The 22,859-nt window shown below is 37.6% G+C and overlaps 4 protein-coding genes across 7 annotated transcripts; 2 read left to right on the top strand and 2 right to left on the bottom strand.

Annotated features, from left to right (window-relative positions):
• On the top strand, nt 1–2,599 carry LOC121652386 (CMRF35-like molecule 7). Its single transcript, XM_042005160.1, has 4 exons — nt 1–124; nt 230–592; nt 1,547–1,610; nt 1,762–2,599. Exons 1-4 carry the CDS (start codon nt 13–15, stop codon nt 1,862–1,864), a joined length of 642 nt encoding a protein of 213 aa, XP_041861094.1. The 5' UTR covers nt 1–12; the 3' UTR covers nt 1,865–2,599.
• An 857-nt stretch (nt 2,600–3,456) lies between these two features.
• LOC121652387 (cell division control protein 42 homolog) lies at nt 3,457–10,447 on the top strand. 2 transcript variants are annotated; one of them, XM_042005162.1, is made up of 6 exons: nt 3,457–3,574; nt 4,150–4,287; nt 4,431–4,503; nt 5,130–5,239; nt 8,033–8,230; nt 9,044–10,447. In XM_042005162.1, exons 2-6 carry the CDS (start codon nt 4,183–4,185, stop codon nt 9,131–9,133), a joined length of 576 nt encoding a protein of 191 aa, XP_041861096.1. In that variant the 5' UTR covers nt 3,457–3,574; nt 4,150–4,182; the 3' UTR covers nt 9,134–10,447. The 2 variants fall into 2 exon arrangements, with proteins under 2 accessions (XP_041861096.1, XP_041861095.1); XM_042005161.1 differs by lacking the exon at nt 9,044–10,447 and adding an exon at nt 8,403–8,952.
• Nucleotides 10,448–11,189: 742 nt separating this feature from the next.
• LOC121652385 (F-box only protein 6-like) lies at nt 11,190–16,074 on the bottom strand. The gene is made up of 5 exons (XM_042005159.1): nt 15,778–16,074; nt 12,894–13,143; nt 12,687–12,801; nt 11,686–11,821; nt 11,190–11,599 (listed from the first exon to the last, which is right to left on the bottom strand). The coding sequence occupies exons 1-5, from the start codon at nt 15,883–15,885 to the stop codon at nt 11,456–11,458; spliced, it is 753 nt and encodes a 250-aa protein (XP_041861093.1). The 5' UTR covers nt 15,886–16,074; the 3' UTR covers nt 11,190–11,455.
• Nucleotides 16,075–16,851: 777 nt separating this feature from the next.
• LOC121652384 (F-box only protein 6-like) lies at nt 16,852–22,394 on the bottom strand. Of its 3 annotated transcripts, none has more exons than XM_042005155.1 (7): nt 22,095–22,393; nt 21,690–21,793; nt 20,758–21,007; nt 20,523–20,637; nt 20,319–20,414; nt 18,628–18,763; nt 16,852–18,545 (listed from the first exon to the last, which is right to left on the bottom strand). In XM_042005155.1, the coding sequence occupies exons 2-7, from the start codon at nt 21,789–21,791 to the stop codon at nt 18,402–18,404; spliced, it is 843 nt and encodes a 280-aa protein (XP_041861089.1). In that variant the 5' UTR covers nt 21,792–21,793; nt 22,095–22,393; the 3' UTR covers nt 16,852–18,401. The 3 variants fall into 3 exon arrangements, with proteins under 3 accessions (XP_041861089.1, XP_041861090.1, XP_041861092.1); XM_042005156.1 differs by lacking the exon at nt 22,095–22,393 and adding an exon at nt 22,029–22,048; XM_042005158.1 differs by lacking the exon at nt 21,690–21,793 and having other exon boundaries at nt 22,095–22,394.
• Nucleotides 22,395–22,859: the final 465 nt, after the last annotated feature.

Below are 22,859 nucleotides of genomic sequence, written 5' to 3'. Positions count from 1 at the left end.
CATTATTGCAAAATGACAAGGAAAAGAAGGAAGCCCTCACTTGATGTACGTTACTTCTGCTTCATATTTGTGCTTTTCAGCCACACCATGAAGACTGCAAGGATATTTGTCAGCCTCTTTAATGGTAATTATGTAACAATATTACTATTTACTATAGCTATAAACAAAATCTTAACATGATATTTGAGAAGCTTACATGAGAAATGTTTTATACTAATATATTTTACAGCTCTGGTGCTCAGTCTCTTGCTGTTACCTGAGCATAATGTGACCTCAGCTCAGCTGTCGGCTCCAGATGAAGTGACAGGACCTCTCAGTGGTTCGGTGACAATTTCTTGTCAGTATGACCTTAAATTCCAAGAAAATACAAAGTACTGGTGCAAAGGACCAATATATGATTTCTGTAAGATAGTAGTGAAAACACCCAGGAACCGACCTAATAGCAGAAGCTCCATCGTTGATACGGGAGCAGGAGTCTTCACTGTAACAATGACTTTGCTCACAGAAAGTGATGAAGATACATACTGGTGTGTTATTGCCAGAGGAAGAAGAAATGTCCATAAAGGTGTGAAGCTCTTCATCTCCAAAACAGGTCAGTTGAGTAAGCTCAGCTGCTTTATCATCACACACAAAACAATACTACTGCTGCCCCTTCATATCTTTTGTTCTGATAACCAAGAAAATCTTTTACTAACCTACTGTAGTAAAGACAAGTTCAAATTAATGACTCTATACAAGCTTTATGAGTACTTGAATATTTCCCACTTGTATCATTTGAGATGCACTTGTTGACAAATTAACAACACCTAAATTAAAAATGGATGATTGTTGTGGGGTCTGTTTATGTTGCCAGGCCACTGTAATTTCTTATCTAATTCAATCTAATAAAACCCACCGTCCTTATGAAAGATTAGATCAGTACCTTTGACTCAAACTTTTTCATTAAGTTTAATCCTTAAGATTGGAAATCAGCTTTCAGATTCAACTACTGGTACATCTAAAAGCTGTTCTACTACTGTGGTACAACATATAGAAGTACATTACATTGCTGCAATGTGATGTACTTGTATTCACTTTTCATTCACTTTATTCTCAGAACATGTTGATAGTTGACACAGTTGCGTATAAATATAAAAGATTACATCATTTCTTATAAAATGGAGTGTATTTCCATAGTTTTTTCTAGTCACATGTTGACCACTCAAAGAGCTTTTACACTACATTCACAAACACAGTACTTCTATTGTTCTATACTAAGTGCCTTCGTGCCCTCATAACTTCAGAACTTTAATCACACTAAGGTTTGAAACATATACTGTATGTCTAGTATGTCCATACAGAATTTTTTGGAAGTGTGTGAAACCACCCAAAAAGAGCATTTAAACTGTAGGATAAATGATTTCACAACATTTTCTATACACAAAAACTCCTGCTTTTTTATGTGTCTGTCTGTCTCTGCTCATATTACTCACGTTTGGGGACTTTATTTTGTGTAATTACTAAGGTCATTCGTTGAGGTTTGTTCCTGTTTTTTTTTCCTGTGCAGTGACAATTCCATCCAGCACAACAGAGAGTAATTTATTACTGAAAGTGGCAGAACTTGAAAGAGAGTAAGTGTAAGGACCCTACTGTTTAAAAACTGCAGTCATAGCAAATGCTATACTGAAAAAAAAACATTTAATATATTTGAATGAGTATAAATGAAAATTTGCATGTGAAATAATTGATTCCATTGCACTTTCATTTCCCTGTTTCTCATAGTTGGTGGGCGATTCTGCGTTGGATCCTCTTTTTTATAATGCTGGGTTGTTTAGCATCAACACATATTGCTGTGTGGTGGATAAAAGCTGCAAGGAGCATGTAGATGAGGTACAACAAAAATTTAACTGTCAAAACTCAAACACATGATTAAATTAGTTCATGGTTTTGGGACATTGACATTCAGTTAGGAAAATTAGCATTCATTTTAGTACCAGTTTAGCTTTGAGTCCAACTTTTGAATAAGCTGTTAAAAATTAGTACCACTGGAGAAGAAAGGCTATTTTATTTACTATATTTGCAGATCTTTTTGGACAGTAATGGTTATTATTATCTCCAAAGATCTGAAAGTAGATTAAAAATTCCTGGACTAAGGTTGAATTGTGGTTATGGCTCCTTGTATAACTATACATAGTACTACTTGCACACTTGCTTAAATACCTCTGCACTGCTGTCCTGATTAACAGTTATTAGCTGAACAAAATAAGCAAGCAAGGTAAATTATACAGCTAAATTACTTTCAGATTCCTCAGAGAAAAAAATAGTTGCACACATTCTGTGTTTTGTTAGATAATTAGTGATCCTTGTCAAACAGACTTCATTATTATGTGAGTTGTAACTGCAAGAAATTGGATAATTGTACCTGCTGGTTTTTCAAAACAATCACATGATTTCATTTCACAAATCTGGTAAACTACACCTATGCAATCTCATGCAATAATCCTGCATTTAATCTTATTTTTCTGTATAACTTCTTGTTTGCTTTATATGTAACACAGAAAACTTTTAATTAAGTTTGTAAAAGTGTGTGGAATTTCATTAAAGGTTGTTTGTAAAGCTGTGCCCCCCAGGTGTATGGGTTTTGCTTTGTTTTGTTTTGTTTTCAGGACCATGAAACAAATTCAGCCTTGATTAATGTTATGACTTTGATGATAGCATTCAATATTATGATGTCAAAAGCTTACTGCAAAGCAGCTGTGTTTACAAAACATGGACAAGCTACAAAAGATGAGGAAAGAAATTGGCAGCCAGCATGGATATTGCCTTTATCACCTGTTTTCAAAGAGCATGTTTAGTTGTGAGGTTATAACATTTTTGTTGTGCTTACATTTTTTGATGTGATGGGGTACAATATCTACAGTCCTCTTTTTGGTGTAAAAAATGCACTTTTAAGTTATGGTGAAATAATCTTCTCTGAGCCAGTGTGGCACCAGAGAATAACAACAAACGATAGCTATTTCAATCTACAAAAACACTTGTTTTATGACAAACTTGGAATATATGTTAGGTTAACTTTATTTCAACACATCTATCTAAGATCTATATCTAGCCTACTGATGTTCTCATTGACAAAGTGGTATGCAGTCTGTAGGGGTGCAGAGCTCTCAGAGTATACAAGGTGAGAGGTGACATCATCGCTTCTGCTGCATGAGCCACCAACAGGAAATGTTGTCAAGCTAACCAACATGACTAAAGGAAGTTACTTTCAAAAGTAAAGGCACAAGTGGAATAGTAAGGAAGTCTTTATAAAGTGTACGCAATGACAAAGAGCTCAAAGAAATGGTTTTATGGCTAATTTTAAGTGTCATGTGTTCATTTGGGCATACATCTTATATGATATGTGGGTTTGGTTTTAATGATTAAATAAGCATATTTAACTTTGAAAGCAATATCCGGTGTTGTTTTGGGTAGCTTCACAGTTGTGGAAGTCGGGACTCGGATCCTCACTGACTGAACCAAGTTTGTGCTCGCTGGTGTCAACGCCCGGCGAAACAGACAGCTAACATTAGCAAGCAGTGATAACGGAGGAACCCAGGTACGTTGCTTAAACATATTCTATATTCTAAACATATTCTATTGACAGATACAAACCGGCGTCAGTATTTACTTCACCCTGTGAAATTAGTCAGCAAATTAGTCGCGTTTTTTTCCCCACAAACTATTAGCCGGTGGTTGCTTAGCTGGCTAACTAGTTAGCGTTGTGTGGCAATAGCTAGCACTGCATAGCATAGTTTGGTAAAAGATGTTAACATGTTTTCAGTTCCCTCTACTTGTTACTACAAGTACGTGGCGTCATATTTTCTTACTGAGCTCTTAACCTATTCTCAGTAGCTCAACTCAGCAGGATAATGTACCAGATAAGTAGGTGGTGAAACGTCGTTGGCTAACGTTAGCCTCTAGACAGTTGCTAATGGGGTGTGACTGAACTAATTAATGCGAGGGAAACATAGGTTGTCTCCTCCTATCCAACTGGTTTTTATCACATTTTTAGTAGCTCTAAAAGCCGAACATTTATATTACTTAATGTTGGAATATTTTTTGTAACCATTTTGAGATAAGGATAAGGAATGGCCTAATCTAAGACTGCTTTCACCTCCCCTATCCCTGCAGCAAACCTAATTGCCAGCAGCAGAAAGCACAGAGATGCAGACTATCAAGTGTGTGGTGGTAGGTGATGGAGCGGTGGGAAAAACCTGCTTATTGATATCATACACCACCAACAAGTTCCCTTCTGAATATGTACCAACAGTAAGTGGTGTTTATTTATTTATTTATAACCAACACAACTTTGTTCTCTGTTTTGTTAGCATGCACATTTTTTATTCGGTTATACAGAACATCATAAACTGTAAAGTACTTTCAAACTTAAGCATTACCTTTTTTGTTTGCAGGTGTTTGACAACTATGCAGTAACTGTAATGATTGGGGGTGAGCCATACACCCTTGGATTATTTGATACAGCAGGTATGATTATTTTCATTCTCAGTTTTATTAATTTCAGACTAAAAATTGATGTCGCGCTCCATGAAATCTACTTTGTTGTGTACCTTAAAACACTGCCCAAGAAAACTGACTTTCACAACATATGTATGTTTGGTGTATGGTGGTAACTTGGCACAGCCCCTTGCTGAAAGTTAATGAAAATGCAGTAAGTAGTACTCCTATTGTGTGGTTGTGTACTCCTCTTGTTTAAAAAATGTCTTCCTGTGTATAGATAACACACAGTCTTACCTCAGTTTTGTTTCTTTTAATATTGCAGTAATTTAGCAGAAATGACTGGTCAATATTTCTGATCTCTGGGGACTACCCATGCACATGTAGAATTTGATGGCCTTTAACTAATTACTGTATTCAGCCATCATTGTTTAAATTTCATAAGGAAACTAAAAAAGTGGGATAAACACCCATTATGTCAACTGGTGTTTGTGCATTATAGTAGCAGAGGAACACTACAAAACTCCTTCACATCCATTTTAGATTCCACAGTGACACAGGCTTCCACTTTGGCTCCGTATATTCTTAAAACAAGCTTAGATTTTGTACTGCAATTATTCTGTCGGGTAATAAACCTTTATTTTGTCTTCTTTTAGGTCAGGAGGATTATGACAGGTTACGACCACTAAGCTACCCTCAGACCGATGTCTTCCTAGTCTGTTTCTCGGTTGTTTCACCGTCCTCATTTGAGAATGTTAAAGAAAAGGTTGGTACAGAATTTTTTTTAACAATAATTTAATTACATAATTGAATTTTCTAAGTTGAAATGAACTTGCCTTCTGATGGGATTGAGCATTATGGCCTAAAAATAAAACCTCTCATTCTTTACCATTAGACTCAGACTTGATTGTAATAGTTTTTTATTTTCCTTCTTTAAAACAGCTAACTGTAAATGACCAAAATTCCAGGGATCTAACGTCATTATACTGGGGAAAAAACCAACAAACCAACAGACACTGACCTGTGATGTAGTGCACATTCAAACAGTCTTTCAAACACAAAAGTTTCTTGGAAAGCATAAGCATTTATCTTTAAAGCACTTGTAAACATAAGTTTAACTAAATAAGTAATCACGCATTGGGTGCAGAAATCATTTTCCGATTTCTTTTTTTTTTTCTCTCTCTCTCTCTCTCGCCCTCTCTACACAACTATGATAAAACTTTCCGTTTACACTCCTACCTATAGTGTTGTGCAGCCTGTGTCCATAACACTGTAGGTTAAAAGGAAGAGAGAGTAATGGCTGCCTTTCTTTCCCTGTGTCTTTATAGTGGTTTAACTGAGGCAACTAGGTGTATATTGCCTGCCTGGGCCTCCAAAGCAGGACCTCCTTTTCCTGCTATTGTGAAATGGGATTTTATGCAGCCAACCACCATGCACTGCATGACAGCACTCCCAAATGACTGCTTCAAGGTCTTGACATCAGGATGCCAGTGAAATATAGTGCAGGGTCTCTATTCCACAAGCCCAGGCCCACCCCTCGGAAGCTAACCTCAGTGCAATGCAACAGTTCCACCCTGGCTGTCTATTGCATGTCCTTAGATACAAACTGTATCCCTTGTCCTTCCTCTTCTTGTGGGAGGAGAGGGAAAGAGGGCTGGGAAGGCGGAGACTTCCAAGTTAAAAGTCCTCAATGTTGCATATAGTTTATAAGAAAAAGTTATCTCACTTTTATAAACTCTAAAAGTGAGATGAGAGTCAAGACTGAAAGAATAAACATAACCCCTGTCATTTTGAGTATATGATCTGTGAGTGATCAGTGTTTGTTTGGGTGACTTCATGGAGAGTATATTACTTGGTTAAGCTGTCATTGCAGTTTCCTAATTCTTAGGCTTGTATGATTGCAATTATCCCTGTTGATTACTAGTCACAAACATTTCACTTTGTGTTTGGGTTCCACAATAACTTTTTACATCTAAGGCATTTTGAACATATCAAAACCTGTCTGGACTTCAGATCTGTCCGTTTTGCAACTTCTCTACTCCTTTTGCTAAAACTTCAGCATCAGGTCTTCAGTAATTTTAAGCAAGACTTCTGCTTCTTTAGCATTGCAGGTTGTATTCATTCAGCAGATGGCATTTACACTGCTGTGCTACAGGAACAGCAAATTCTGCTTACATTTGATCTTTTACAATAATCCTATGTAAAACAGTAAAAATAGAAATTTGCCTGCCGTTTATCTTTAGTTGTTTTGTATTTTAGATCACAGAGAGTTTTGTTTACCATAATCTGGAGAAAATTGCTGTTGCCTTCAAAGCATGTTTGACAGTGATAATAATGGAGATGGCCCGTGGGAAGAAGCTATTCCTGTGCATGGATGTTTTTGTATTGAGAGATCTGAAGTGCCTACCAGTGTGCAGCAGATCAGAAAGGTGGTGGTCTGGATGAGAGGGGTCTGAAATGATTTTACATGAACATCAATGATCTTCTCAGCACAAACTTTCTGTTGCAGTCTTTTCTGTTTGTTTCGGTACCTTAACCAAACCAGAGCTGCTGGGCTCTTTTTTTTCTCTAAAAAGCACAGTCTATGTGGCTCTTCCATCTCATATCTTGAGAGATAGTAATGCATAGGAGCCTAAATACGTCCACAGCTGCAATAGTGCTATCTAGGACAGTGAGTGGGGTGTTTCTGAAGTCTACTACCAGAGAGACAGGTCCACAAACCGAATTCTGGCATATGTCCCTGGTTGGTCAAGATGTTGCAGTACATAAGGCAGCCCCATGTTGACTGCATCGTCCACGGAGTTGTTTGCTCAGTAGGCAGACTGTAGGGGGTCCAGCAGGGATCCAATGATGAATAGAAATACAATCTATAAAATAAAAAAATCAATTGTACAATTCTAATGAGCTTGAAATTCAGTATTTGATGAGCACATCTTAAACCCTCCTAGCCAAGTTTTTATTTCCTAAAGTATCTTTAAGAGTCGTTCTTTAAGCTTCATAAAGAACATTCAAACCCAACACTGCTTCAGTAATGTGGAGGTCTCAGTGTTATTGACACCTGTTATTGTTCCTCATCTGACTCAGCAGTCAGGATCTGGGCTCTGGGGAGGGTTTAGTCACTTTGCCAAGAATTGCATTGCATATTAGAAGAGAAAAACAAATCCAGTCTCTGAGCAGAGCAACATCTTCCTCTGGTGTTAAGGGCAGACCGGATGCTACCGTGATTCATTATGTTGTTATTACCATGCAGTTTCAGTGGATATCTCTGCAAAACATTACATAGATATCTTTGTCATAATTTTATAGCTGTCATTTCTTCACAGTTAGCATCTGAATCTTTCTGAAAATAAGTATAAAAATGCACCTTTAAGTATCTATTGTATAGACTGAAAGGTTCTTAGTGAAGCAATGGCTAACTGGAGATTAGCATTGAACAAGAGTACAGGTAATTTGTGAGATGACTGTAAATGAAGCAGTATCCTACATGTAATTGATGAATTCATGTATCTATTTAACTCCTGATTGTGGTTTTTTTTTTGTATGTGTGTGCCTCTTCTAGTGGGTTCCTGAAATTACTCACCACTGTCCCAAGACCCCATTCCTGTTGGTAGGCACTCAGATTGACCTGCGTGATGACCCCTCCACAGTGGAGAAGTTGGCTAAAAACAAGCAGAAGCCAATCACCCCCGAGACAGCAGAAAAGCTGGCTCGTGACCTTAAGGCAGTCAAATATGTCGAATGCTCAGCTCTAACTCAGGTAAGATTTCCCCTTTAACGACCTTGAATGGTTCTCTAACAGCCAAGTGGTGATTGCGTTCCTAACAAAAAGGCTGGAAATGCTTTGCCCTGTCTGTTGCTAACAGCATTTGGCTAAAAACTCCATCTAACTGTGTGTACCCATTTCTCCTTTCTTTTTCCTTTTTCTGTAGCGGGGATTGAAGAACGTATTTGATGAGGCTATCCTAGCCGCTTTAGAGCCCCCTGAAACTCAGAGAAAGAGAAAATGCTGTTTGTTCTGATGTCTTCTTGCATCTTGCTTTGCCTCTCGATCGTCTGCTGCTTAATCATTGTAACGAAATGTCTCACTTAAGTAACAAGCTCTTTTAAACTTTAAAGCTTTTTGCCCATTAATTTTTCTTTTCCTTCTGTTTAAATGTGCTTTCTTTTCAACTTGGCCTAATCACCATTACCCATGCTGCCTAAGATGATAGAGTGCCAATCTTGTGTTCTTTTTCTTGTCTGCACCTTGCGTGCAAGTCTGATTTTTAAAAGAACATTCTGTTATAGCCTCAGTATTGAGCTCATTTGTTGTATCCTACAAAGCATTTAGGCTACACTCTGTCTTAGACAGTTGTTAACGGACTTTTTTTTCTACTGCTGCATTGGTTTTGTCATAAGTTTTTCTTCACTCAGAAAACTTGATCATAAGGAGTCTTGTATGTTATTTGAATAAAGGAAAATTTTGATTTCCCTGCTCCATTTCTGCTCAGATTTCTGTAGCATTTAGTTCTAGTGGATGTTCGTGTGTATTTGGAATAGCTTTGTTTATAATAATATTTTGTTTCCACAGAAAGGATTAAAGAATGTGTTTGATGAGGCAATACTGGCTGCCCTGGAGCCCCCTGAACCTAAGATAAGACGTAAATGTTTTCTGCTCTAAGTTACCTTGAATTCTTCTGCACATCACTTTGCAAAAATGGGTTGACAGAAATAGAGGTTTTCTACACAAACACATTCCATCAAGAGTTGGAATATCATTAAATATTTTCCTTCTCACTAACTTAACCTAAAAACTTATTTGATGTGTTGAATAATTTTAAGATCAAGTTACATTTTGTTAATGTGTGGGATAATTTGATGCCCCTGAAATGGTCATACACGATATGAACCCCGAGTTTAAACCACCACAAACTGAAGAAGAGATTAAGAAACGATTGTTTGATCACATAGGGTTAGGTTTATTATTTTGGAAGGGTTATTCCAAAAGAAATGATGTGGGATAGGGTTGTTTTCTCTTTTTTATAAGAGGTATTATTTAAACTGTCCTGTGAGGAAAAATAAGTTGGCAATGATGATGGCTTATTAAAATGCAAAAGTCTGTTGCGATATAACATAAAACCACGTTGCATTTATACTGCATTTTACATCAGCGATGTTTACATTAGCAATTCCTACTTAATTCACAGAACTCAAATGGTTTCCAGATGGTTTGACTTTTTCTTTAAGAAAATCTTTTTATCCTAGAATTATTAGGAGTGTGTAACTCTTCCAACATTGCCTCCAGATGGGTCTATGAAATACAATTAAGATTTTTCTTAGTATCCATTGACTTGAACCTACTTAAACAGAACCCGGTGGAATGATAACTGACAACAGAGGTGCAAAATGTAATCTAACCATCTAAATCTGCCCAAAATCTGAAAACTTGCAAATACTCATTTGGATGCCTGTTACTATGGAAACTTTGAAAACATTTAGGCCAGTCTATCACCATTTCACTACTTAATGTAATTCTGAGCATAATTTGCTTTGTTTTTGACTGAAGTGAGTTAGTAAGGAGGTAATAGGAGCCTGGAATGATTATCAAAAGTTGAACTTTGTAGAACTCTATCTGCTTTTAATGTCGGGCTGATGAACTGTTTTATAACCTGAACACCTGCAGCTATGCTGCAGCATTACGTTTGAAGTCTTGTTAAAACTGTTAAACTGAACCAATGATATTTGCATTTGTCTTTTACTACATTCATGCCTATTGTGAGGGATTGAATATGATTTGTAAATATAGTGAAAATAACTTATTTACTGAATGAAACCTGTGCATCACTAATGAGGTTTAGAGAAGCTAAGATGACACTCAAATCAAATTAAGCAGGAAAATGTTCGTCTTTGATTTTTTTATTAATCTTGACAATGTTTTACTGTATCTTGCTTGTAATAAAGCACCACAATAAACCAGTATTATCAAATCTTTAAATACATGTTTTGTGACTTGCTTATGAAAATAACATTGATGTATGTTTTAATGACTAACATGAAAGAATAAAATGAAAACTGTATGAAAGCAACAGAATCAAGGAATTTTAGAACAGTAAAAATGAACTGCATTTAATAAAATCTTTTCTCATTTAAGATTTTATTTCATTTTAACATTTTTGGTTCAAAGTTCAATTGAACATTATTGTGGGTGTTGCCACAAATAAGCTTACAGTTTGTACATATACCGATTTGTTAACTGAATACGAACAACAACTAAATGCAGAGTCAGATATTACAAAACTGTGTTCAAGGCAGCATTGTTACGGTTCTTTGGTACTCCACAAGAAGCATAAGACTGGGTAATTATCATTTACGTTTCTGTTATCTACTCAAGCTTCCGCTGACATTTTCATAATTTAGATGGAGTTTTTATATGTTCAGTTATTCAATCTGTAACTTAAACAGAGTTTAAGAGTTATCAAACTCGACATTAACATGCTTGCAAAGTGCAGGACTGGAGTGAGAACTCTAACAGCAATGTTAGTTTTTAGTTTATTTTACATATAGTAAGCATGTACAATGATACCATATTATGCTGTTTAAGGCCATAAAGATATAAGAACATAAAATATCTGCTCAAAACAAATTTAACAGAGAAGGTGATACAGGATCAACCAACGAGGAACACAGGACTGAGAAAACATTTTCAAGTATTTGTTGTTTCTTTTTTTGTAAAAATCTGATGCTTGAAATCATCAATAAAGCTTTAAAAGAATTCAAAGGGATTTCAAGCTTGACTGACAGACACTTAGACTTACAATGAAACATTTATCAACAGGCAATGTTAATAAAGTCACAAATAAGACCAGAAAGGCCATTTATTCATCCTGTAACTGGTCAGGGTGGTTCTGATGAAAAAAGGGGCTTTGCAGGCCAATAACCTGAGGTGATTTTTTTATCAGGGAATGTAAGGTATTTAAATCTGTCATCTATCACAGTGTTACCATCAGTCATCTGCAGGGCATACTTCAACACAGCTCTCTGTTAAACGAATGCCATACCATCCTGCCCAGAACTGTGTATCTTTGCCACCATGGACAAAATGGATGTATCTGACTCCTGGTCCATAATCCTTGAAAACATGAGTCATCTGGGAACAAAAAAAAAAGAAAGTTTGACCTTTCCATGAGTCAATAACTTCACTAAAGTTTTCTCAACTTCAAGCTTTACACATACCTGATGCCATCGCTCATCATTCCACTGAGGAAAGTAAACAGTATCAGGAGTAAATTCAGCAACAACCTTCTTGTCTTGATTCAGCAGCTGCACAAAGATCATATATTCACAGCCACAGTCCGTACGAGGTGCATACCTAACAACACGGTTTCAAAAACACACACACACAGAACAGACACATTGATTTACATTTTATTTGATGCTGAATAACAATAACTGTTAAAAACAGTTAATCTAAATCCTTACGTTGAAAGATGCTCACACATACAAAATTGTTCACTGCTGCACAATTATTTGCAGGTTTGGACGATATGACCTTAAATTAATATCATGATTAACTAAACATGTAAAACTTCATCCACAGTTAGAAAATGGAAGAAATAGTATGTAGTTGTCAGTTGTTTTCCGCACATACACATCCTTAATTATGGATGAATGAAAGAATAGTTAAAGTACATTTACTAGATCAGTTTGCTGTGTTGTGTCTTGGGTTTATTTGACCCCGATTCTGTTTAAATAGCTTGCTTCTCCTCATGGGGGCAGAACACTCATCTCTACAATATGTATGAGAAATCATGTGAAATGGATTCATGCACATTATCAAAGGAAGACTTCATTTTTCATCCAGAGCCAGGTATTTAAGTTGGTAAATGTATTTTAGCTATTTTTAGAGGGTTTTTGATCCAGTGTTTTGTTGTGGGTAGCAGAGAATGTGGCATAACTCTGCTGTGTTAATGCGAGGCTAGAAGTGGGACAGTGTTTGTTATTCATCTGATTTTGCCACCAATGGACAAAATGACATAATAAGCTGTGACAGTTGTGCATTCTTACTAATCAGATATTTTAATATGTGGCTGGAAGTCATCCATAAATGATGGGCTGTAGCCTTCTTTCATCAAATCAATCAACTGTGACTTCTTGCACATGCTGTGGACAACAAAGAAGTTAACGAACACAATAATTACCACATACTTACTGGACCGCTGCTGGTGAATACTCACAAATACGAGGTCACAAAATTTGTCTTAATTGCCTCATTTGGATGTGGCACTCTTGGTAAGTGTACTGCCCACTTATCACCTCCATTCTCCATGATTTTCCAACCCTTCATTTTATCTATAAAAACAAAAGTTTGATAGAAGTTCAAATGCAGTTTGTAAAGTTTTCATAGCACTGGCTCCATCTTATATGAAGTTAAAACTTCTCACTTTCCCCTCTTGGATTCTGAATGAGATTTCTTCTCGTCTTGCACAAGAAATAAAACAACCTCCAGTCATCAGGTGTTTTGGAAGCATCTCTGAGGTGATATCCTTCTCTTCTGCACCTTTCTCTCCAGAAAAAGTCACTGTCAGCCACTTGTTTCCACTGATGGCACACTAACCGACACGTCAACACCACCTGATGGTGGGGAAGATGCAGGAAGATTTCCTCCAGGATGTCCAGAGGAAGTGGGAAAGTCTGATAAGAACAGAAAGTACACAGATGAGCTGAAGCTTCACTTTTTAATGCTCCACATGGTTTACAAATTCACACTTCCTGAACAATGTCAGCATTTTGTTTCAGTATAATAGAAGCTTAAAAAAGTTGACAGTCGTTGGAAACACCTCAGTTTTGTATCTCAGTTAATGATCGGTTGAGTTCTCAGTTTTTAAAAAAATTTTGATTTCTGAGAAAAAGCCAAAAGTCCTGCACATTCAACTGGAGGAAAGTTGCTCCCAGAAAGTCAGGCTAGGTCCCCACCCCACACCTCAACTGCACCCCAGTCGCTACACTCTGATTTGACAGTTTGATTAGTCACCATCCAATCAGACAGATGTAAAAAGACGGGACAAAATTCGCAGCCACAACTTCTGAGTCTCGCACACAGTTTTGTGGACAGGATGTTTGCAAAAGAACTTCCATTATTTTCCACAAATATAAATCTTTTTTACAACCATGCAAATCCTTTTCTGCACATTCTTGGGCAGATTTGGCCAATAACTACAATATGATATGTTATAGGGCCACCAAACTCACAGTACAAATATGACATCTCATATTGATCATACTACAGCTCTTACTTTGGTAAAATATGCTTATATGTATTTTTAGGATTTGTTTTATCATTTAAATAAGTAATAAATGGCCAATAACTACAATATGACATGCTGTAGTGCCACCACACTCACAGTACAAATAAACCATCTCATGTTGATCATACTACACCTCTTACTTTGGTAAAATATAAACTGAAATTCCTCATGCTCATTGCCTCCCAACTTGGCGCCTGTATGTTGTGGTTTACCCTGGTGGATAAAAGGGTAGCCTCCCTCCGCCTTCAGGTGGGGGCATGGGGTCCTGACTGTTGTTTGTGTTTATGCACCAGGCAGCAGTTCAGAGAACCCACCTGTGCTCGTCATGGATCGTCTATAATGAACACCTTGATCAAGCATAAGAGTGTCCACATGTGCACTTGGCACCAGGACACTCTAGGCCGCAGTTTGATGATTGACTTTGTAGTTGTGTCGTCAGACTTGCGGCCCTATGTCATGGACAAGGGTGAAGAGAGGGGGGAGCTGTCAACTGATCACTACCTGGTGGTGAGTTGGCTCAGATGGTAGGGGAGGATGTCGGTCAGGCCTGGCAGATCCAACCATGTTGTGAGGGTCTGCTGGGAACATCTGGCGGAGTCCCCTGTCAGAAAGTTTTAACTCCTATCTCTGGCAGAGCTTCAACCATGTCCTGGGTGAGGCGGGGGACATTTAGTCCTAGTGGGCTGTGTTCCGTGCCTCTATTGTTGAGGCGGCCAGCCGCAGCTGTGGCCGCAAGGTCGTTGGTGCCTATTGTTGCGGTAACCCCCGAACTCATTGGTGGACACTAGCAGTACGGGATGCCGTCAAGCTGAAGAAGCAGTCCTATTGGGTCTTTTTGGCCTGTGGGATTCCAGAGGCAGCTGATGGGTATCGGCGGGCTAAGCGGAAAGCAGATTCGGTGGTCGCCAAGGCAAAAACTTGTGCATGGGAGGAGTGTGGAGAGGCCATGGAGAATGACGTCCCGACGGCTTAAAGTAGTTTCTGATCCACCATCCGGCGGCTCAGGAGGGGAAAGCGGTGCCCCGTCAACACTGTGTACAGTGGAGATGGGGGGCTGCTGACCTCGACTCGGGACATTGTGAGGCGGTGGAGTGAATACTTTGAAGACATTCTCAATCCCACCAACATGTCTTTCGATGAGGAAGCAGGGTCTGGGGACCCTGGTGCTGGCTTTCCCATCTCTGGTGCTGAGGTGGTTAAAAAGCTCCTCAGTGGCAGGGCCCCAGGGGTGAATGAGGTCCACCCAGAGTTCCTTAAGGCTCTGGATGCTGTAGGGCTGTCTTAACTGACACGCATCTGCAGCATCATGTGGACATAAGGGACAGTTATTGAATAAAGGTAACTTTAAATCAGAATTTGCCAAAGGTATGAATAATTTTGGGCTGGGCTGTATATTCCTGTAAGATTGTATCATGATGTGAAGATCAATACAGAGTCAATATAGAATATAATATTATTAAGAATTTCAGTTTATATTTTACCAAAGTAAGCGCTGTAGTATGATCAATATGAGATGTCTTATTTGTACTGTGAGTTTGATGGCACTACAACATGTCATATTGTAATTATTAAATATTTTCCTTTCATATTTTTTCGGTGTTAAAATTTGCAGACGGTCCCTGCCTAGTCGGGCACTGGCAGGTTCTGCATAGAGTCTGATGCTAGTCTCAGCTCGTTTTGATGAAAATACGACTGTAGCTCGCAGTCTATGTTGCTGTGATTGCGGTGTTGTGTTGGTTTTGTAGAAGCAATGTTCCGTTAAAGAGTTATTAATCCGGAAAAGCCGAATCTTTGAACATCTTTCTAACTTTACCGAAGTACCACGAGGTTCCATTACTCTCGATTTAATATAATTGGCAAGTTCAAAGTATTCAGTGCTGTTAGCTTTCGCTTGTCAAAGCTATTAAAACAGAGCAATGCAATAAGTCATAGGGAAACAAATATTTTTAAGTAAAGTCTAATGTGTGGAGTAGCAGCAGTCAGGTGAATGTGCGTGCGGAGTTATGCAAAGTACACTTACAAGTCCAACTACAATCGGAGTTGACGCTTGCGCTGCTTTAGGTGGTGTCGCACTGGTGTTTGAATCGTTGCTGTAAGTTGCAACCATGGCTCTAGCTTTCCTGTCCATGTCTTAGGAAAAGCTAGTGACGGACATGTTTGTATCAGCTAAGATAACGTCACTTGGCATACAATCTAACTTTTAAGTATTTACTTATATCGCAGCTCAATGCTGAAACAATTACTGGTCCCTCTAAATTCTTAAATATTTCTCTTCTTCATGTCGTGCGTTTCCTTATACGTCGGTCGCTTTTTACCAGGGTTGCGCTTGTCATTCACTCCAGGACAGTCAGGTTAACGAATACTGGGGCGGAGTTAGCTACTGAAATGACATTTCGCGGATCCTGAAGGGCACAAACAGCTATCTATCAAACATGTACATAGCAACTGGGGAATGTTTTTGGAGTTATATCTATGCAGCAGTGTCTGTAAAATTGGTTCCTTTCATATTGTAACAACAAACACTCTTAAGAACTTTCTTAAAGGACCGTTCCAGTGTTGTGACGGTTTGGCATACCTGTTAAAAATAACATGCCATAGGCTTGTCTGTCGGTTTAACTTACACATCTATGTGTGTCATAGGTGGAATACACAGACCGAATACCAAAGTGCTTTACATATGCCAAGCTTAAAACCTCAAGTTTTACTAGAATACCTCACTGGGCATTATTAACTTACAGAAAATAGGGCCACTGGTAGCTTAGTAACATAAATAATAAACACCTGTTATTGTACTCCAAACCCCTTAAATAGTTTTATTACATGAAAAATGAAACAGTCACTTTTTACTCTGATTTCTGTTGCGCAAATATTAAAATGTATGTGTTGGGACTTTTTAAGTTAGCATTCAGTGTGCTCATCTTTCATTGTGGTCCTAGGATTACATGACTTGTATATCACTGTTTAACTACTGAAAAGTAATTTTGGACATAATTTAGTTTCTTTTTGACTGAAGCCAGTTAGTAACAAGGTAATATAAGTACTGAACACGTTTAGATAAGTTGAGATGACAAAAAAGTAAAATAAGCAGGGGAAAAAAATTTTAATCTGATTTTTATTCTCTTGACAAAGTTTTAGAGTATCTTGCTTGTAATGTACATTTTCACACATAATCCACCAATGTGTAGCATAAAAGAATTATCTTTAAAAAAATGTATGTATGAAAGCTTAACAAGACATTTCAGAACACTAAAATACATTGCATTCATTGATAGTCTTGTTTAACATTATTTTTTTAAAATCCAAAGTTCAACATGTTGCCACCAAAAAGTTCACAGCAACCACTTGTTTTACAAATACGCAAATTTATTTAATTAATATGAACAACAAATTACAAAAGACAGATTTGGCAAATAAAGGTATGTGTGCAAAGTAGTGCTGTTATGGTACTTTAATACTCTATCATAAGGAGCATAATTTATTTATTTATTTAACCTTTATTTAACCAGGAAAAACTGTTTGAGAACCAGTTCTCATTTGCAAACATGATAATCTGCGTGGATAATTATTTAAAGTACATTTAAAGTACATTTGATCAGATGTAGTAAAAATAATATTTCAAACTTTATTTGGTACATTCTGCTATCTACTGAGAACTTTAAAGGGATTTTACACTCACATGTAGATAATTTAGGATAACTTTTTTAAGTTCTGTTACTCATTCAACTTTTGATTCTCATACCCATAAATTATGCTAGTAAAACAAGTCAATGTTTTAATATGTTGCAAGATACAAGTGAGAACATTTAATTAAAATGGGTATTAGTATTGTTTTTTGTTCGTTTTAAAAACATTAAACATGTACAATAGCAGCTTATTCTGCTGTTTAAGGCCATAAAAGTGCAGGGAGTGGTAGTAATTATAGTGGTGGGCACCCCGGGGTGCCACAGAGGTGAACCACTTTGAGCAAGGCCCTTAAACCCTCCAATTTAATTTGCCATTCAAGAATAATAAAGCTAACATTGTTATAGTAAAGTTGCAAAAACATAATGTGCAACAGCAAAAAATCTGACGATAAAACGTAACCGAATACAAAGCATACAGACTGAAAACAGTTTCAAGTATGTGTTACTATTGTAGGAGGTTAGATACCACCACCACAAACAATTATTACTGTCAAACAAATACGATTGCAAATCCAAATGCTAACAGTGCAAGAAATGAGCAGCATATAGTTTACATTTCTTCCACTTTGGTAGTGCTTTAATATGTTGTCATATAAAGAGAATTAAACACAGAAATCCTGTGTAATGATTCCTTTGTTTCCCCTCAGTGGTGCTATAATTAGATTATTAATTTCTTGGATCCTCTCATTTGTATGAAAATCTGATCTAATGCTTGAATTAATATTTATGAAGAAAAGCTTGGAGAATCGTTTCAAGCAATAGTTCAGACAAAAAAAAAAAAAAACCCTAAAAAAATTATGAACAGATAATGTTAACCAAATAAAATCACAAACATGACCAAAAATGTTCAATTTATTAATGTGCATGGATTCTCTGACTTTGGTCAGGCTAAAAACATGAGGTGATTTTTTTTTATCAGGTAATGTAAGGTATTCTAATTAATCATCTATCAGTGTTACCATCAGTCCTCTGCAGGGCATACTTCAACACAGCTCTCTGTTATACGAATGCCATACCATCCTGCCCAGAACTGTGTATCTTTGCCACCATGGACAAAATGGACGTATCTGACTCCTGGTCCATAATCCTTGAAAACATGAGTCATCTGAGAACACACACAAACAAGTTTAAACTTTATATGAGTCAGTACCTCCACTAAAGTTTACTATGCTTTACGCTGTACATACCTGATGCCATTGCTGATCATTCCACTGGGGAAAGTAAACCGTGTCAGGAGTAAATCCATCAACAACCTTTTTGTCTTGATTCAGCAGCTGCACAAAGATCATATATTCACAGCCACAGTCCCAACGAGGTGCATACCTAACACCGATACACAAACATGCCCACAGATTACATCTCTTTTTATTTCATTCCGATTAACAATCACAGTGACAACTTGCAGATCTCACTGGACCAACAATTAGATCAGAGATGTTGGTCCTCAAGGGCAAATATCCTGCAGGTTTTAGATAAGTTCCTGCTTCTACACTCCTGATTCATATTAACTGGATCTCTTAAAACAGCTTGTTATTGAGTTCTGCCCCAGCCTAATATGAGTCAGGTGTGAAGAAGGGATGGTGTGGAAATCTTGCCCCATAAAAGTGAATTTGGTGCACAGTCCTGAAGCCATGTCTGTTAGGGAGTCTGCAGATGAAAATCATATAAAACCATTTCATATAAGTTATCAAAGGAAGACATTAGTTTTTATCCAGAGCCAGATAGCTCTGTTGGTTAAATGTCATTCATCAATTTTTTTCAGGGTTTTTGATCCAGAGTTTTGTTGTGGGTAGCAGAGAATGCTGCATAACTCTGCTGTGCTAATGTGAGGCAATAAGTGGTTTGTGTTTGCTGTTCATCTGATTTTGCCTCCAACGGAGGAATTACATTATGAGCTGTGACAGGTGTGTATTCTTACTAGGGCTGGAAAAAAAAAAAAATCGGTTTACCGATTTGAATCGATTCAAATCAAATAAATCCAGTATCGATTCATAAAACTGGGAGATCGATATTTTTAATATGTCCTCATTTCCGGTAATGTGACCCTACTCAGTGACTTACTGAGGCTCTACAAGATTTTAGCATATAAACACACAACTGGTAAACTTCTCTTACTGAGATGATGTCAAGTTCAGATGTTTTCATTTACCAGTGTGGATTACATTTACCTATAAAGTGCTCACATTAGCATCTAATGCTAAGACCGCGGACAATCATGCTAATGTTACAGGAAGTGATGTCACCACGCACGTATGTACTTTGAAATAAATCACATGGTCATTTAAAGTCACATTTCCTCTAGCAAAGGTTTAAATTTTGTCCTTTTATCAAAAGGCAAACAGTCTAATGCTATTTATCTGATTTTCATGACAGCATGTCGTAGCTGCGCCTGCTGTCTGTGTCCACGGCAATGAGCACACACACAGACACGTGCGCACACACACAGGTTTCCGCCAGAGGACAGAGCGCACACGTCAGAAAACACGTCAACCAGCTGAAAATCACACAAATTTGTGCATTTTTTTCTGTCCTGAGTGATTTTTCTTAAACATCACAGCATTTCTGGCTCCGAATCTGGGCAAACACTGTATTGTTATGGTACTTCAGAAATGCATGTAGATGTGTCATATCAGATTACTACATTAATCTGATTACTCCACTCCCAGATTTTGACTGTCTAGTAAATTCACTTATGTTTTATTTAAAAAAAAATATCTGAGAATGTCTTTAATATTCAAGAAAAAATAGGTGGTGTTACACAACTAGCTGTAAACAAATCAACATCGAATTGGATTTAATCAAAATCAAATTGAAATAGGCTGCTGTGAATCGAATCAATTCAAGGAATTAGTGACGATACCCAGACCCTAATTCTTACCAATCAGATATTTTAATTTGTGGCTGAAAGTCATCCATAAATGATGGGCTGTAGCCTTCCTTGACCAAATCAATCAACTGCGACTTTCTGCACATGCTGTGGACAAAAGAGAAAGTTTTAAAAACACATAGGAGGAATTACTCTAAACTGAATAAACACAATAATTGCCAGATATTTTCCATACTGCTGCTGGTGAATACTTACCCATAAGAGGTCACAAAATTAGACTTGACTGCTTCATTTGGATGTGCCTCCATGAGTCCTTCTATTTTCCACTCATCACCACCATTCTCCACGATCTTCCAACCCTTCATTTTAGCTATAAAAACAAAGGCTTTTATAAAAAACTCAGATCCAGTTTGTTCCTTAGCAGGAAAGTCATGGCACTGGGTGCACCTTATAAAGCATAAAATATATATACGAAAGTATAACTTCCCACCTTCGCCTCTTGGATTCTGAATGAGATTTTTTCTCATCTTGCACAAGAAATAAAACAACTTCCAGTCATCGGGTGTTTTGGAAGCATCTTTGAGGCGATACCCTTCTCTTCTGCACCTTTCTCTCCAGAAAGAGTCACTGTCAGCGACATGTTTCCACTGATGGCACACTAACCGACATGTCAACACCACCTCATGGTGGGGAAGATGCAGGAAGATTTCCTCCAGGATGTCCAGAGGAAGTGGGAAAGTCTGACAAGAACAGAAAGTACACAGATGAGCTGAAGCTCTGCACCGTTTACAAATTCACACTACTTCTTGAATGTCAGCATTTTGTTTTAGTATTTCACAAACAAGAAAAAGTTAGAGAATCACACAAAGGCTGATAAAATATATATATAAAAAAAATGACTAAGCTGTTGGAAACATCTAATTTGGGAGCAGCTACACTGGCCCCTGACGACTCAAGAAGTTCTTGTCTGACCATGAAGTCAGACGGTAGATAGACGTCTATCCCAATATGCCTATGAAGAGGCGTAACCAGCATGCACTGCAGGAACTACCATGAATTACGTCAATTCAGAGCATAACAACAGCATAACAACAAGCAAAAATTAACTGGATGGGTAAGTCCCGTAAAAGCCCCATACTGAGTCAACCACAGCCTGATGTATGAATCATCCCCCATCTCAGTTCACACCACAACAATAAACATGCTTCTGGGTGACCACGAGGTTCCATAACTCCCCATTTAATGTGACTCAAAAATGCTTGGCAAGCTCAGAAGTATTCCGTATTAGCGTTAGCTTTTTAAAACAACTAAGACAGCAATGCAGTAAGTCATTAGAACCAAATAGGTTGACATAAAATATCTTCAAGTAAAGTTTAATGTGTGAATTAGCAGCATATGTGTGTAGTCTTGAAAAGTACTTACAAGATCAATTGTAGGCGAGGCTGACAGTTGCACTGCTTTAGGTGGAGCCGTGTTTAAATCGACGCTGTAAGTTGCACCCATTGCTCTAGCTTTCCTTTTCATATCTTTGAAAAACACATAATTGACATGTTTGTATCAGCGGCACTGCAATCCATCTACTAAATAGCCGTGTTGCCTCTAAATGTTAAAAATAGATAAAATCATGTGTAATGTCTTAAAATGCTAATATCACGAATATGTCTGCAGGCATTTAGTCCGACAAAACGAAAGTGCTGTTTTAAGAAGACGATGAAGTCACTTGGCATAGAAACGAAGCTTTAACTTGCTATTTACACTTACCATTTAACACTGAACCAAATGCTAGTCCCTCTAGATGATAAAATAAGAATAATTTAAAGAAAATACCTCCATGTCATACGTTTCCTCAAACGTCTTCCCCTTGTCAGTTTATCAAGTGCGCGCTTGTTGTTATTCACAGGACATTCAAACTGACGAACGCTAATGCGGAGTTAGCTGCTGAAATAACGTTTCACGGGTCACGAAGGGTACAAACACCTACTTGACATGTAAACAACAGCTGTGGTAATGCATGAAGCATATGTCTATGGAGCAGTTGCTGTCAAATACTTTCCGGTTAAATAAGCTTTCACTTTCAACTTTATGTGTACGCCGGTATCAAGTAACAACGAACCCTGTCAGAGCTTTCTTAAGGGGCAGTTCCGGGTATTTATGGTGCATTCGAGTTGTACTCGGAAGTTGGATTTCCCGAGTTCCCAGTGGGAAAGAGAACGCTAACACCCATCGAAGTCGGATATACGATTCGGAAAGTCGGGGCAAATTAGAATCCTGGGATGCCTGCTGTGGGACTATTATGGGTCATTCTTAAAGGTAAACATCAATTAAAGAAAACACATTAGATATTCATTTAAATATGTAACAGAACAGAGTTTACTCTATTAATTCTATTACATAAATAGAAAATTTAAAATTTATTTTAAAAGGTATTCTCACTTATTTATGAGCTGACATTCAGTATGGTAATTTTTCATTATGGTACTATTACATCAGTTGTATTTTCCACAACAGGGTTGGCCTTAACATATAGTCATGGGACCTATGCAACTTAACTGTAGCTTCATCATGTATATTTAGTGGAAGCAGGTACACAAT

Source organism: Melanotaenia boesemani, chromosome 13 (genome assembly GCF_017639745.1).
Source record: "Melanotaenia boesemani isolate fMelBoe1 chromosome 13, fMelBoe1.pri, whole genome shotgun sequence".
Taxonomy (NCBI): Eukaryota; Metazoa; Chordata; class Actinopteri; order Atheriniformes; family Melanotaeniidae; genus Melanotaenia; species Melanotaenia boesemani.
Note: the sequence above shows the minus strand (reverse complement) of the source record. Positions and strands in the feature narration are given on the sequence as shown.